At 42.3% G+C, this 17,567-nt stretch overlaps 1 protein-coding gene across 17 annotated transcripts in view; it reads left to right on the forward strand.

Annotated features, from left to right (window-relative positions):
• Positions 1-17,567, forward strand: part of CADPS (calcium dependent secretion activator) — a 479,176-nt gene that overhangs the window by 325,778 nt on the left and 135,831 nt on the right. For 15 of the 17 annotated variants that reach the window (XM_036266610.1, XM_036266613.1, XM_036266614.1 and 12 more), the window contains exons 12-13: positions 12,011-12,147; positions 15,632-15,819. In XM_036266610.1, the coding sequence (XP_036122503.1) occupies positions 12,011-12,147; positions 15,632-15,819 (325 nt within the window). Of the gene's footprint in view, positions 1-3,883; positions 3,896-12,010; positions 12,148-15,631; positions 15,820-17,567 lie in introns of all 17 variants that reach the window. The other 2 variants (XM_036266617.1, XM_036266620.1) reach the window with 1 other exon arrangement.

Raw genomic sequence — 17,567 nt, forward strand, 5'->3', positions numbered from 1 at the left:
TGGAACACACTCATTCGGTCTAGTTCGCTGAGCAGTGGTCTAGGTGATGACACGTATACTGATGAGGAAGACAGACGAGGTCCCTGCTCTCAGGATGCCTGTGTCCCATGGAGGGATCTACACTGCCAGCAAGTCAACAAAGAAATGAGATAGTTTCCGACACAGAAATGCCATGAAGAATGTCATGCGCGGTGTCTGCGTGAGGAGAGGGGGTATTCGACAGTGGGTCTGAGCATCAGTTCAGATGATAGGGAGTCAGTCCCACAAGCATGTACAGCGGAAGGGAGACCCGGTGGGAAGGCCCGCAGCACCAACTTGACCTTTAGCACAGGGCTTTGACATGGCCTCTCTTCGGCTGCTCTTAAACCCAATGCGGACATGGACGGAATAATTCTGCAGCGACAGCAGCCACATAGAGGTAAATACCCTCTCCAGTGGGTTCCACTGCCATGTCCCTTTCTGTCTAACAAGACTGTCCTCTTTAACCTTGTCACACCTTTGTGGATGGGAAAAAAACTCTTTTCGGATGACAAAGACCATTAATCAGGTGCTCCCAGGAATTCCGGTCCAATACTGGTGGTTTTTAAAGGAAGATGCATTCCCTGTGGAACGTTGTAAGTAATCACACAATCACTGTGGGTTTCCAGGCAAAAGTCCTGAAAGAAGGAGGAAGAGGTTGAAGAGGGACTTGGGGGCGCAGGGACCATGGCCACCCCCCTCGTCTTCACTTTCTTCTTGTGGCATTCAGGTTTGAGGGCCGTAAAGAGAGACGGCATCTTGTTCTGTTGAGTTGTTAGTGGAGATAAAGCATACCCAATATTGACTTAATTTTTTTGAAAACCCTCTGTGATGGAATCCCTCCTTTTATCTTGCCCAACAGGCTCCTTTTAAATACATTTGCAAACAGCACACACCCCCATCATAGCCTCTGAAATGGAGTCGTCTGTGTATGAGGAAAAAAGTTTCCTAATTATCCCCACCATCCAAAGCGACCTCATGAAACATGTATCTCGGGTGATATTTAGAACATGCAGGTCTGATTTCCAAATAACCTCTGCAGCCATCTCAGCTTACATTCGGGGTGTGTTCTCTCATCCGCCCCGATGAAGAAACGATTACGTGGTTTGCGTTTGGTCCACGTTTTCCTCACTAGTGCAGGAAAAGGAAGGACATTCAGGAGTAATCGTGATTAAAACAAGAAGCCAGCCGACGGGAGCTGCCTAAGAGGGGATGCTGTCTCTTCATGGAAATGCTCAGGGGCTCTTGATTCAGATTTCCTTCTTGGGCGGGATCTTTCGGCTGTGAGGTTCAAGTGCTGGTCATGCGGCATCAGCAGGAAGATTCAGCCGAGCACACGTGAGCTTGGCAGTCACTCCCCTAGTTCACGTAGGAGCTTTTATTCCAGAGCAGGGAAGGTAGGCTTAGCAATGAGTGAGATCAGATAATCCAGGCCTCTGGGATTGATCAACACCTGCTTGGGGGAGCCGCCGTCTTCTCTAGTGCCTCCTTAATCACTCCCAGAACGGGGGTTCTCCGAAGGGTGTGAGGGCCGCCTACACTTGCCAGGTTGCATAAGAACAAGGCCAGCACGTGCAGCCAAGGAGGCGCTGCTGCAGGAGGCGCTTATCACAGACGTGATGTGAACGGCCCCTGTCGAGCTGTGCGGTGCCCACCCTACCCAACGGCACCACCCTGCAATAAAGTGACAACCCGGACCCGGAGCTTCTCCAACCCTAGAGCCCCTTAGTGATTTCACTACCCTGCAAACAGAGCCTCAACACTGTTCCAGATTTGATCTCTTGATGGTTCAGGCACTTCATAAAACCTGCAGCCAGGCCCTGGCCGGTTTGGCTCAGTGGTAGAGCGTCAGTCCATGGACCAATGAGTTGCAGGTTCGATTCCGGTCAAGGGCACGGACCTCGGTTGCGATTCATCCCCAGCCCTGGATAGGTCGTTTGGGAGGTAGCCACTCGATGTGTCCCTTTCACGTCGATGTTTCTCTCTCTCTCTCTTCCTCTCTCTCCCTCCCACTCTATCTGAACAAAAATGGAAAAATATCGCCAGGTGAGGATTTAAAAAAAACTGCAGCCAGGGCTCCAGCGAGTGAGGCATGTGTTCCCATGACGTAGATGCCAGCAGAGGACACCGGTCAGGATTCAACCAGCCTAATCTTCCGCTCCCACCGTCTGCAGTTCGGGGTATATGAAACCCATGAGAAAGAAAAAAAGGAAGCAGGAATTTTACATTCTGTGGTGCCATGAATGGTTACACATACCAAAAAATGGCTAGGAGTCAGGCAGTATGTCATAATTTTTATTGGACATATGTCATAATTACTTGAAATCTGCATTTAATATGTTAAATTTAAACGATCACTTTTAAAGAGATCAGTCAAACTCAAGGGTGACCAGATGTGCCCACTACTTCCCTGGTTTTAGCACTAATGTCCTGTGTCCCCAGACACCCCTCAGTCCTGGGCAAGCAGGGACAGACTGATCACTTTGTACTACAAAGCAAGCTTATAGGACAATGAAAAACTATCACAGCACAATAGTAGGTAGAAAATTTGATCCTTCACTTATCATAGGTTCTCAGTCTGTACATTGACTTGCTTTGTATCGCATCACATGCTTTAAGTGGATCACAGATTCCCCAAAGAAAAGAGTGAAAACAATCAAGTATTGCATTTTAAAAAGGTTTGCTTGACTTCCAACAGGTAAGGGTCATTGTTAAATACTTTATTCTGTATACATCTCATCAAATCCTGCCTTTGAATATTTGTTCAAAGTATTTACCATTCTTGCAAGTGAATAATTCTTAAGAACAACTTTCAAGGAGTTAACTTTGTAATTACTTTATTAGTATTTAATGGCAAAGGGAAGCTACAGATAATGGGAGAGGACTTTGAGTAGAGAAAAATAAACACTCCAGTCTAGTCATGTCGCTGTCTGTTCAAGGCAAACCTGAGAAGGGTTTTACAGTTGGGGGAACTTGAGAGTAATTGTGAGTTCGTTTGGGTCTTTCCAAATTCAGTTTAACGGATTTCTGGATGCAGTTTTTATTTTTTGCAATTTCAAAATAAAAAGACACGCCTAAGAAAGAATGGAGTGGAATATTTATATTCAACTGTAAATACCAGAAAAAAAATAGATCCTGCTATTCATTAGTTTGTATGAGACTCTACAATGATTTCGGGAGGGTTCCACCAAACAAACTTTTTTGTTCTTTTGTGGTTTTGGTGTGTGTTGTTGTTGATTTAATCCCCCACCCCCTTTTTTTGGTTAAAACTTGAGAAAAATTAAGTCAGTGCCTAGCTATGCAACTTTTTTGAACAACTAATTACAATTTTCCAATTTTTAAGGCCAATGGTGCTTACCTTGGAAACAATATTCGAATTTGAATTTGAGTGTGGCCACAATTTATGATGCCAAGTGGCCTCTCATCGAGACACCTAATCCCTGTGTTAGAGGAATGGAAAACATCAGGACCTCAGAGTGGGGGGGGCGGTATTTTAAGCTTTGTTATTTGGTCAATTGACTAATATATCACTTGCAATGAGTCTCATTTTAATGTCTGTTTCTCAAGTAATAACTGTTAATCACATTGTAGATCCCCAACGTTCAGTTTTTTTGAGAATTGTTCTATTTTTGCTACCACCTGAACATTCTTCAACAGTTAGAGGGGTCTTGGTTACTGTTGGTTTGGGGGGAGGGGTTAACTTTGGTTTTTGTTTTGTTTTGTTTCATTTAAGTTTTCTTGTTCAATCTTTGCTCGAACCCAAGAACTTTAGCTGCTAGGTTAGAACTCCTGTCTGCTTTCCTGAGCCTTGTTGCTAGTCTTTATGTTATTCTGGTTTGTTCCTTCTTACCCTGCTAACTTCTAGCTGGACTGAAGGGTAAGTGTTCCCCTATAGCTAGCTCAGCTCAGATAATCAGACTAGATTATCTGACACCTGCAATGTGCTTCCTCCCTCTCCTCTTATATCTTCCTCCTGTCTAGACTTTGTAGTCAAATTTTTCATGTTATTTTCCTGACCGTAGGTTTGAAATGTAAGCTTCGTACTGAAAGTAGGGTGCATGTGACATGTGCATAATTGCCTCCTCTCCTTGGCTTTCATATTGGCATCAAATGATCCTCTGAGTAAAGCCAACTATTAACATTTATTTTTCTCATTCCATGAATCTTAATCAACATCACAACCAAATGGCAAATAATACCTTTGTTTCATGGAATCCACAGCTACCTGACCGCTTAATGCCTGCAAACAGATCATTCTGCACTGATGATGTGTTGTGGCTGTTTTCCTTTCCCATTCCAAAGATTAGAACGTCAGTGGCCCAATGGGATGGTAACCACAGATACCTTAACAAACAGAATGGTGGGGTAGGAAACCCAAAGATGGTGCCTAAACAAGACTTTAAGAAATTGCAGAGTACAATTGATCATGTAAATGCATTCATTGAACACTAAAGAATCAATTCTACCTGGCTTGAGGGTGTGTTCTAAGTAAGACCCAATGGAGGGTTAATTTTGGAAGGAGAGCAGTGTTACCTGGGACTACCACACACAAAGCAGGAAATTAGGGACACAGCTGAGTCCATACAGCTGTTCACAATCTCACAATGCCATGGAGGGCTTTGACCTCTTATCTCCAGTGTCTCCGCCACTCCCCAAGAACAATGACAACAGTAGCTTCTTCAACATCATTTGTATTTGTATTGATTTTTCTAAACGTACACCTGAAAGAGGAAAAAAAACAAAACTTAGGGAAATCTTTTTTTACTATTTGAGTTATTAATAAAAGAGGAAATATAATTTCTTTATTCATATAGGAAAAATCTGACCACCAAAAAAGATATTGCAGGCAGACTTGACCCTGGAGGGAGAGAGCAAACTTGGTCAAGAGAGCAGGCAAATATGTACTTGAGTATTTTGAATGCTAATTTAGAAGTTGTAGGTCGTATCATTTTTCCTGATCATTTAATAATAGTCCTTCCTCTAATCCTTTTTGTTTCTTTCTCTAATTTGCCTTCTTTTCCCCTTTCTTTCTTTCTTTTTTTTTCTTTTCTTTTATTTTGCATAAATGTACCCCTGGCTAGCAGACAGATTTTTTTTTAACACTCCAAGCAGATAATTAATTTAACTTACTTTCCTTTGAATGTCTGATGAGGCATTTTTAAAAGCTTACCATAGAATGCGAACTTAGTGGGAATTTAGGATTTTGCTCAACTTTTTTTAAAGAATGAAAGGATGGATGAATAAACGACTGAATGGGTTTGGTCCTGCGTAAATTTACATGTATTTGCACAATAACGCATTGCTAGTAAATTTCCAGATACTCATTTGCTTTACTTCCTTTCTATAGTTTTATCTCATGAGATTTTTGCTGTCTTCTTGTATTGTCAACTTGCAGTTGCTACATTGCAGGAGTGCGATATCAAAGAATTAATTCAATATTAACCTAATTTGCATGACCCAAAACCACACTGTAAATCACTTTCCTACTCATCATCAAAATAAATGAACTTTTTAAAGAACAGACCTCCACAATCAGGCCCCAAATTTTCCAAATACCATGATATGATCTAAATAGACCTTGCTAAATGAAGCTTCATTTCTTTATTAACTACTTCAGACACACTTAACATATTATTTGCTAATCAGCTGAGTATTTTCATGTCACAAAATGATTTACAGTAAGATACAGTATTAATTAGTCAACTAGAGAAAATTTATTTTTGCTCATGTTGTAGGGAATGTAAAAACATCAAGTACTCTGTAAATTAATTGAAAATGTAATGACTACTGCAGGGAAAATTAAATATCATTTACTTATTTTGAGGTCATTAAGAAAATCTTCATTCTGAATTTTACTCGAAGCAGCTGTCTTTAAAAGAATTATAAAAATGAACATTGAAATACACAGCACCTGTTTATCCCCTTGAGTGTATTGTCATAGTAGTTTTTAATTCAAGGTTTCTGCAGAATTCATTGTGGCACTCCATAGCTTCTGAAGAAGCCATGCTCTCTTGGCCATGCACGTTAGCTTGATCTAGTTGAAGGGACTGTGGAGGAATTAAGTTGATTCTCAAGGGCAGCGGGCATGGGAGGGCCAGTCTCTAGCTTACTGCACAGCTCAGGAAGGGCACTACGACATCCCCTGGTTACTTGATTGTGCCAAGAAAAACTCTTCTAGAAAAATCTGTAAACAGGCAGCTGCCATCAATCATTGTCATTTCTTTATTTCATGTCTTCTGATGAGGTTGACTACTGTCATTGTTCGTTATTGTCCAACCCATACATTCACTCTTGTACTGTCAAGCAGATATGACAAGTATGCCTTTTCCATCTAAGAAAGATACAAAGTCACCTTTTAATTTGCAGTTTGGGTTCACAACGACTTTAGAGTTACATTAGCGATTCTCTTGCCTCTAGCATCCATCAGGAGTGACAACAGCCATAACTGTGCTCTGAATTTCAGCCATAAAACTGCTACCTCTAGTTTATTGCAACAGGGATTCATTAAAGAAAGGGGCTTCTCTCGGACAGCATATTAATACAATCATAATTATTTGCAACAGCAGAATTTCTTTCACTCTAGTCTACGAAAAGTCCCAAAATGTGATATTACAACAGAAAGAGATTGAACTTTTGTCTTCATTCTCTTAGCTGTTAGAATAATAGGAAAATCTCAATAAAATAAAAATTTGAAAGCTATATTATTCTACCCCTACCCCCAAAGATAATTACCTTGATTTGGTAGGCCTTATTGCAAGCGTATCTAAAAAAATTTACATCTGAAACAAGATCACATAACTAAACTTGTTAAGACAAGAAATCATGAAAAATATGATGTATATTGTTCCCATTATGAGGGGAAGAAAGAGAAAAGAATATCAAACGTAACATGATTGAAAATATCAAACATCATAATCAATTTAAGAACAATACAAATGGCAAGGTGGTCAATTAAGGACATCATTTGAATTTTAATGAAGTAGATTAAATAAGAGTATAAAACCTACACACTTGTAGCACTTTAGGAACTGATATTTTTCCAATATTCCTTAAATGCCAAACCAGAATTGTTTCCTAGCAAACTTGGTGAAGGGTTTAGGTCAGTTTCTACTTGCAGGTGACCTGGCTTCCACAGGCCTGTTTTGGTGGCATGGAAGCCCCTGATGGCGCATCGAGTTTCCTGATGTAGTTAGGGACCAGCATCGGCTTATCCATCTCAGTTTAGTCGGAGTTGGTCTCCTATGCCCATGCGATACAGGACTTCAGATCTTTCTGCAGTTAACCCCAGAAGTGAAACAAGGGGCACTGTTTGGAAGATGTGTTGAATGATGCCCCAGCTACAGAGCCCGTAGAGTTTCACAGCCCATTTCAGTACGTTTGGAGTCCTTGCAGACCAAGCAGGACTTAGGAACTTTCATCCCCCACTGGGAAAGATGAAGGGCACAGATTGAAGTCAGTTCTTAAGATGCAGTAGTCAGTCTTTGATTTCTAAATAATAATAATAATAGTAATAATAATGAGCATCGATATGCATCTCCCTAAAGCATCTCCCTAAATAGCACTGGAGTTTTAAGCAGCCATGTACTCTCCTAATTCTATTTTGCTCACCCTAGTGTTAAAATTCATTTTCATTCTGTTGACACATGCCGAGCATTGGCAAAGGAAGTGATCCCTAGGTGTCTTGAATTTAAGAATTAACTTTCATACTTTGGCTCTGGGCTATTTCCCCCTTGCTAATGTCAGCATTGGCATTTCCCTTTTTTTTTTTTTTTTTTCCCAATCAATCAAATCCAATTGTTTGTAGAGGGAACTGGAGTTGCAAGGAGCATTTAATTTTTCGTGTTCGGCACTGTAGGAGAGCAGACTGGGACAGTGCAGGAGTGACTGTATGGTGTTGCTTGGGAAGCACCCACAAGCTCTTTGAAACAGAATTTGGAACAGCTGGACCACTGCAGTGTTTTATTTTAAAATAGACAACATATGTAATGCATATGGTCCTAGACATGTATGGAGACACAGGCAGACGATCTGAATGGTATCCAAAGACACCTGCACCTAGAATTCTGTTTCCTTCTATAAGATTTTTTTCCCCTGAGAGCACATGTTCCCACTTTGGGATTTGCAAGATGCCATCTGAATCCCCATGTGTGTGACTCCTTAATAAAGTCAGTGGGAAGTTTCCTGGGATGGAAGTGTCAGAATAAGTTCGTTAATAAACACCTCTAAGGACCTGGCTCGGCAGGGGAAATAACAGATCAGAAACTTACCCTCAAGGAACATATTATCTACCAAGGGATTCAATTGTCTGTGAATCTATAGAGAAATTGCAACATAGCGCAGCAGAAACACAAAGACAGGACTTAGGAATTGGCTATACCAGGCAAAGGAGAACATTCAAGCTGAGCCGTGAGAAAGGACCCCCAGCTGCCTAGCAACAATGTGGCTTAAGAAGCAACCTGTAACGAGCATCAGCTATACATTTGGAGACATCTTCCGTTCTCCAAGAACATGAAACAAACTGCTTTGGGAGTGCTAAGAAGCCTGTGCGTTCGCTCCTAGGGACAGTTTATTGAGCACTTAGCCTGTGCCAGGAGCCGAGGTGCTTTTCACCCCCTTCTCACCGATCCTCTCAGCAACCCTCTGCGGGGAGACTCCAACACTGTCCTCAGCTGACAAGGGAGGAAAATGCGACTCAGATACTAATCAACCGGCCTCGCGTCACGTGCTTCTGCAGGCAGAGCTAGCCCCCCAGTCAGTCTGTGAACCCCTGAGCCCACCCACTGAACCACCTGCTATTTTAGCTCCAATAAACTTGTTCCTGTTGAATTTAGCATATCAACAGTCCATGAAATCAAAAAAAATAGAAGATACTTGTTGAAAGAGTGAATTTATTTATTTTGATGAAATAAATTCATTATATATACACATATGTCCCAGATACCGTTCTAGGTTCTGGAAATATAGTAGGGGGGAAAGTACCTGCTCAAATGGAGCTTGAAAATCGGATCCCTTCCACTGACCCCGTACAATAGCATTCCTGGCCTCCACTTCTCTTTCTCCTTCTGAGTATAATAAGCTTAATGAAACCCTCAGAGTCCACAGGAGCCAGCCACCCTTTTAAGCACTCTTGAGTTGTTGGAATCATTATTAAGATAAGGAGCGTAATTCTGAGTCAATGATGATTCTGCGTAAGCAAAATCCAGGGGCTGCTCCTTTTACTTGCTAGAAATTCCCGCTGCATTACGCTTCATCCACACATATAGAAGGTGTGCGAGGGATCTGAAGGATGATCAAATGACGGCGACAGCAGAGCGGGAGCTGAAAGGTCAGCTCATTTTACACACAGGAAACTGAGGCCCCGAGACAGCAACTCAGCCAGCATCTCACAGCTATTTTGAAACACAGCTTAAACTAGAATCCAGACCTCCAAATTCATTCCAGGCTCATTCTACATGTGGACCCAGAGAGAGAAAAGAGAAGAAGATGGGAAATGAATCTGTATGTGACTAGGTTACTTTCTGAAAAGGAAAACAAGCTAAAGGCTTTTTATCGGTAAGCAGGCTTTGGCAACATAAGACAGACCCAAACTGTTCTCTAGATGTCCTCTCAGCCAAGCGTCGAGGGTGGAGATGCTTTGCGATGGCTGGGAGGCGGGGAGTGGATCTGTATCCAGGTCTGCGAAGGAGCCAAGTTGCCTTTTCAGATCTGTTTCCTGAGTGGGCAGCAGGCAGAATAGTTCATCACAAAGTTTTCAAGAGGTTCAACACAAAAAGAAAGGGTAAGGGACTTGAAACACATGCCATATTTTAACAGCTACAAAAGAGCCCCCTTCTCTTTGAGCTAAATGACCGGTGGCACTGTCATAATTGAAGAGCAGTAAAATAGCCGAGCCAAGCTGGCAGAGAAAGGGCCGGCCCGGTTTTTCAGCCTGCAGCCGCTTCGGGGAAATCCAGGAGCGAGGGGCAGGTGCTGCCTGAAAGACCTCACCGATCTGCTCAAAGGGGGTGAGCAGGGTGAGCAATTGGTGTGTCCCACTCGGGTTTTCCTGAATCCAATCACCCAACATGATGAAGGTGAGAGGACAGAATCAGCCCTGAGGGAGGCAGAGAAGCCAGCCACCCAGACTGCAGGAGTGCCGTTCTGTGGGGTGGGGGGATCTGAAGTCGGAGCAGCTCTAAGACACTTGTCTTGGGCCAGAGGAGTCACACACACACACACACACACACACACACACACACACACACACACACACCCCTGGGAGTAGCTAGCTCCCCCCTTCCCCAGGACCAACTTCCTGGCCATCTCTGACCAGCCATCCCAAATCAAAGGAGAAATGTAGCTTGGAGACCAACCAACCAAAGAATCCTCCAAAATAAAGCACCTAACCTCAAATTGAAAACCCTTCCTTGAATACAAATCTGAGACAATTAACAGTGCAAAGAGGATTCTTTTAGATTCTCTAATATAATTTCTGCACATGTGGTATCCCTTGTGAAAGCGTGTGTGTTTTATCATCCGAGTGGAACGATTTGGCCGTTAAAATACTCGTTCTTCAACTTGCCTTCTGGAAACCGCTGCTTCTGTGTGTCTCGGGCATAAACAGCACATCCTGTTCAAACACTGACCACTTGCTGCTTCTACGAAAAATGGCTGAAGATTTGAAAATTCTAACAATAAGGAGGCAGGAATCTAACATTCCATGCATTTGCGTTTAAATGACATGCCAAATCTATAATGTGAGGAGAAATCATCATCTTAAATAAATCGTCATCTTAAATTATCTTAAAGTCACACTGATAGCATAACCCAAGTTTTCAGCCATTCCCCAAGCATGGAAGAGGGCAAACAGCTGCCTGGGCTGAAGGCCACATATGAAAATATTAGCCAAACACCCTCTCAAGTCAAAAAATATTGATTTTCCCTGTGTCCTGACAGCGTTCCTGGTCCCTGGCAGGCCCTCGTGTTCCAGTAAAATATTGCGTGCAAGGGAATGAAGAAACTCTTGCTTGATTTGATATAAGATGCTTTTCTTCCCAGTCTGCATCTCAGGAGAGTGAACAACCATGAGGTGGAATGAGCCGGTTCCTTGAATGTCTCGGACCTTCATTCCTACCTCTTCAGGATTTGCTTGAATTCTCTGAGCTATTTTGCTGATTGAGGATAGAGTATTTCTGTTACACACATTGAGATTAATTAGTTAGCCCTTAGGAGGTTTTGCCTAAAGCCTTCACCCTGTAAGGAAAAGTGTGAATACATTGAGATTATTAATTCACAATAAATGGGAGATCATAGCCCTTGCTGAGTACATTTGTCTGTCTCTTTGCTAAGCTTTGCTAGCTGAGTAAGCACACTGGAATGCGATGTTCCCGGCTGTCACAACGAAATTCCCATTTAACTTATTCTCCGGGTTTCCAGGCAAATCTTTTGTTGTTATTATTATTTTTTTTAATTTTGAAGGGTGGGGACCCAAACGTTTTGTGAAACCAAATTGGCAATGGGGCCATGGAAGGGGTGGATACAAATATTGTCACTTTGCTGAAAATCAGCTTAACCCTTTTCCGGATAATCCCAACAATTGTAGAGAAATTGCTCTAGACATAACCACTGGAATGGCAGAATCTATTAAAAACCTGAAAAGCTAAATAGGCTTTTATGAGCAAAGCTCCGATCTGCTTTCAGTGTTCGGTGAAACGCAGGCGAAGTTACGGTCGTGTGCTTAGTCTTTCAAGAACGGCAGAAAGGCACTGGAGTTGTGATCATTTGATAAACATATTGATGCCAATATATTTTTGCCTAAATGCAATAAACTCGCCAGTAAGTGATGCAAGTTGACAATGGGAGGTAAAAAGAATATCTTGGGGCTGTTGGTGGGAGGCAATGGGAAACAGCTAGTGTTCATACTGCCTAGTGAATTCCTGCGTATTTGAAATGTCAAAGAAAATGTGATGTGTTTCTCTAAACTGTGTCTCTCTCTACATGTGTAAATGAACAGACGCAGACAGAGCTCAAAAGCATGGCATGGATGAATTTATCTCGTCCAACCCCTGTAACTTTGACCACGCTTCCCTCTTTGAGATGGTGCAACGCCTTACTTTGGATCACAGACTTAATGATTCCTATTCTTGCCTGGCAAGTATATTCTTTGGTCTACAGCAATTTAAACATGGTAACATTTTTTTAAATGAGATATTTCTTTACCTTGATGTTTGAAGCTCTTTTCTCCATGACAGGGCCCCCTTAACCACTATAAATGTGTTTTTGAGGTCCTGAGTTGAGGTAGTTTTCCTCCCCAAAGAAGACAGAGCGAGAGGAAGTTATATCAGTAGAGATGATCCAATTCCCCAGCCTCCCTATCTGAGCTTCCCCTTCTCAGCTGCTAAGCGAGAAATATTCCCAAGAGGGTAATCGAGTTTGGCATCCGCTTGTGGAGGACTTGTAAAAATCAACTCTGTGTCTCAGACTTTAAGAACCCCCTCTCCCCATCCTAGAGATAAGACCCTGTTCTCCTATCTCAGAAATGAATGTGTTCTTTTTTCTAAGTTTTGTAAGATTACAATGATTTATAAATGGACTCCACTTTTCCTAAGCTCAACTGGTTTGGGTTTGTTTGTTTGGGTGGATTCTTTTTCTTAGTAGTATTTAAAGCATTTTTACCCTCTGGGGGAATTTTTTATAGCTCCTTAGGCATTTGGAAGTCCAGCTGTCCAGCAGGGCATCATGTTTCTTGCAATCCTGTTTTAAGCCTGGATTTAAATCATTTAAATGTAAGGGACCACTATTATGTCTTTACTGGATTTCTGAAGATACATTTGGGGCTTTGTACCATCAAAGTCAGAAGCCTGAAAAAGACCCAATTTATTTTCTTCTGCAAACCATAAATTCACTGGGTTTTTTAAAGGTAAATGTTATTAATCCCACTTTATCGGTGAGGAAGGTGAGGGGAAATGACGAAATGACTTTACAGAGAGGGAAAGCCTCATCCTTGCTCTACAGTTATTATTGTTAATGTATATCCTTAGCACATTACCAATACCCAATAAATATAGTGAAAATCTGTTTCTTTTTAAAGTGGTACGGCTATATCCTAAATCGATTACAACTCATTTTATTATAAATTTCTTCTTTTTTCCTGTACCAGAAGCCAAAATATTAAAAACAGTAGATAAAATAGTCTTAAATCAAAGTGGGATTATGTGGAATAATTTATTAATCTGCATCTCATAAAAGATTTATTAATTATCTCAGGTTTAAAATCACTTTATCAGAAGAATCTAAATTTTGCCAAATTGGAAAGGAACACATCATTTTATCATTTTGACTGGAAAAAAGAGAGAGAGAGAGAGAAAAGGCTTACCTTGTATTGCAAGGCAATTTTTCTCAAATGTTTCCTATGATTATGTGATTATTTACGTAATTATAAATTGCGTACATGAAATTTGTAAGAATAAGCCTCTGACCTTAACTCATTCCCTTTTATATATAACTTCTATTCTCTTTAAAAAAACATTTTGAGGTGTGTTATTTTCAAGACATTTTTTTACATCATCATTTTTTAAAACAATTTTCTTTTTCACTGAGAAATTGATCGCTAAGGAATTTTAATTTTCTAAAAAATAAAATAAATAAACCAGAAATGAAATTTTGAAGCTGTGTCCTATTAGTCATGTACAGGCTTATAAATATGCTCCAAAATCCAGAATTAATTATGAATAGCATAAAATAGTTTTCTTTCCCATTTGCATACCTTTATCTATTAATCATCATCCCAAAGTTTAAGAAAATAACAGCAATTAAAAGGCCTTATCTCCTGCCTCTATATATTCCATTTTCTCATTATTACAATCTTTTTTTTTTTTTCAGTTAGTTTTGGAGACCGACCAGCAGGGATACATAAATTTTTCTGTGTCTTCGACTGAGTTCCTAATTGATATTTCTTCAACTCTTTTCAAAGCAGCTATTTTGGCATCTACAAAAGACGTGGTGTCATCCGAGTCGTAGAAAATATATTTTAATCTTTCACAGCAGTGTTGTTTCTAAGATTTAGCATTTGGGGTAGCAGATGGAGTGGCAAAGAAGTTGCCTATAGGGGCAGCCCACTGCCTCGACTACTCTCCCGCCCTCTGCAGGGACTTACATGTGAAGGAGGAGAGATGCCGCCTCTCGCTGGATGCATTGCTGAGCTGCCTGTTGTCGATCGGAGATTCTGCAGATCACTAACATGAGACTAGAGGGTGCACAGGCCCCTCTTGCTGCACTCCTTCGGCCTCTGCCTGCCCCCAGTCACTTTCTCTTTTTGCGTTTACTCTCCCAATACAAAGCAGTATTCAAAAGGTGACTCAGAGAAGAACCTCAGAGTAGAATTAAATTGATGTTTAGAACAATCCTAAATTCCCAGATTACAAAGTGCCACCTAAAATGGTTCATTTCTTGCTTCAGAAAGCAACCGAAACCAAAAAAAAAGTCAGTCGTTGGACTTCAGGCTTGGCCCAAGGGTAACCTTGAGTGGCGAGTCACTTGGCCTTTCTGAGCATCTGTTTTCTTAAGTGCGTGATGCTTCCCAGTCTGCTGGAGTGGAGAGCCCGTCCTGGGTCTCGTTCGTAGCAGTTTCCTCTGTCCCACTGCAAGCAAATAAATAAGAAGAAAAATGAGAACTGTCAGAGGGCCGATGCTCAACCAGGGCACAGAAGCTCCTCTCGGTTGAATTGAACCATATCTGACTCACAACTTGAAAACTGAGTAGTATGTTTTTCTCTCTGGAGAATTATTTTATTATCCTCGTTTAAATTTTTTAAATTACAGTTAACATTCAGTATTATTCTGTATTAGTTTCGGATGTATAGCACAGTGGCTAGACAGTCATGTACTTTACAGTCCCCCCACCCCATGTTGGCACCATACACAGTTATTACAATATTATTGACTCTATTCCCCCCAATTTTTTCTTCCTAAGTGAAAGGATGTATGAAGTTCTGACATGTATGTAGACCAGTCATAGTATTTCTTAATGCTCCAGACTACAAGCACCAGAAGTTCGGAGTAAGACAGCGCTGAATTTGAGTCCTGCCTTTGTTTTGTGTTTTCGGGGTCATAGAAGCGCCCAGATTTCCATGTCCTCGTCTAAGACTTGAAGATGCTCTGCCCCGTCTACTTCACAAGGTTGCTATAGGGCTCGACTGAAAGTTCTTGATCAAGTGTAAAGCACCAGTTTCAGGATTTCATGTTATTCTTGTTCATGGCAGTAACGAAGACTTCGCCCCGAGCCCACTCCCACTCTAAGGTGTACAGCTCAGTGCTAGGAAAGTGGGGAGACCCTTTCTGGAATCATGCTCTCTGCTAACCCAGACCCCCCCAGTAGCTCTGGGACTCTAGGGAAATTCCGCGCCCCCCTCCCCAGCTGTTTCCCATCCCTCACGGAGAACGGCAGCTCCCCGCAGGGCAGCCTGAGGGTCAGACCAGGCAGCACGCACTGTGTGTGGCAGCGCCTGGCACTGAGCAGCCAGCGAGGGTTTGCTCTGGCTGCTTTTGACCCCGTCTCCACTCTCCCCCAACTCCTGCAGCCCTCCCCAAAAAAACCTGTATTTAAAAGAAAGTCTCTCCTTTATTCCCCAAACAGGGCTGGTTCAGTCCTGGCCAGGTGTTTGTCCTAGATGAGTATTGTGCCAGAAATGGAGTCCGAGGGTGTCACCGACATCTCTGCTACCTCAGAGACTTGCTGGAACGGGCGGAAAACGGCGCCATGATCGACCCCACCCTCCTTCACTACAGCTTTGCCTTCTGTGCATCCCACGTCCACGGGAACAGGTGAGCCCCCGTCCAGAGGCAACCCCAAAACGCTGGTTTATGGCTACGCTGGTCCTGTGTGCGGACCTCTGACTCTCTGACCATCCCGTTCCCTCAGTAGTACACACACACACACACACACACACACATACACACACGCATACACAAGCCACACAAATGCAAAGATCACAAAGGTCTAACTTAGTTTGTTCTCCCTTCAAGAGACTTAAAGGAAAAGGCAAATGGGACTTTCAGAGTGGTCTCCGGGATGAGAACAGTCTAGGTTTAGCTCAGGGCCCTCCACTTGCTGGCTATGACCCTGAGGGTAACTGAACTCTGTGCCAGTCTTCTTGCCTGTGAACAGGGACAATGATGTCCTAACAAGGTTGTTGAGAGGATGCAAGTGGTCATAACGGGCTCAGCACATGCCTGGAGCGTGGCAAGAGGTGAATAAATGTTTGCCTTGTTATTATCATTCTCTCCCTCAGCATTTAATGATTATCAACTGAGTGTCAGGCACTCGGGAATATGTTCAACATGCATTGTGGACCAAAACTGAACACCAAACAAAGGCAGAGGTGCATAGAGATTGGAGCGCTGAGAAAAAGGAATAAAACTCCGTGATCGCATTTAGTAGCGGAACACAAGTCAGAGCAGGTGGCAGGTCGGCAGCAGGGCGGCCCTGAGGAGGTGATGCTTGGGCTGAGAACCGGAGCAAACGCAGGAGTTGGGCAGCTCCAGGCAAAAGGAGCAGTGTGTGCAAATGCCCTGCACAGGGAGGAAGCCAAGGCCATTTCAATAGCGAAAACAAGCACGGTGAGGCTGGAAGGCAAAGATAATCATAACATTTTTAGTTTAACCACAGAATTGGGCAGAACTTTCAAGATCACAGTGTAATCAGCCCCCTCATTTTACAGGTTTTATAGACAAGACCAGAACATCAGTTCTCCTAACTTTGTATGAAGTACTCTCTTCCTTTAGACATTGCCCAGCTCCTGGAGGAAAAGATCCAAGTTCTGAATAATGCAAAACAGCAAATCATTTAAGAACATTTCCATTTGGCTCTGAAGACGTGAAATAAATTTCAGCCCTGCTACAGCCAGCTTACTGCCCCAATGCACAGCCTCACACGGCTGTGAAGACAGCCTGCACTACCCCGGGGCACCCCGCCGATGGCCAGGGGAGGCACACCCAGGGAACACTAGGTGCTTCAGAAACCCAGCCTGTGACAAAAAAAAAGTTGCTGCCCTGGGGAAAGTACATGTGAGAGGATCCAGAGTTGACTGCATTTATTTCAAGTTAGAACCGTGTCAGTCATCTTTGCCAGCCATACAACTCGGAAATGTCCGCGGGGTTTGTTCTGTGCTTTTCCTCTTTCTAGTGGTGGTAGATTTTACAAAGTGCAACTTTAGCATTTAGAGCTAGATAACAATAGCATTGGAGGCTTGAATATTTAACAGGCAATGAAGTTTTCATCACCTCCCATTATTATCAGGTTCACTAACCCAGCACATGACCTTTTATTTGCACAAAAGATACTCATGAAAACTCTGATACCTGAGAAAGTATCTGTGCATAATTCTGCTTTTTATAAATATGTACACTTTGATGACTATCTGTTACAGCCTCTTGGACTGAATTCTTTAAAGAGAGAGAGAGAAGTTGCATTATATTCTCTGGGTTGTCACACTGTATTCTACATATGTTACTGAATAAGAAAGTGTTATAAAATAATGAAGTGTTTTTGTAAACTCCCTGGTAAACATCAT

This window comes from Molossus molossus, unplaced genomic scaffold (assembly GCF_014108415.1).
Source record: "Molossus molossus isolate mMolMol1 unplaced genomic scaffold, mMolMol1.p scaffold_m16_p_18, whole genome shotgun sequence".
NCBI classification, from domain to species: Eukaryota; Metazoa; Chordata; class Mammalia; order Chiroptera; family Molossidae; genus Molossus; species Molossus molossus.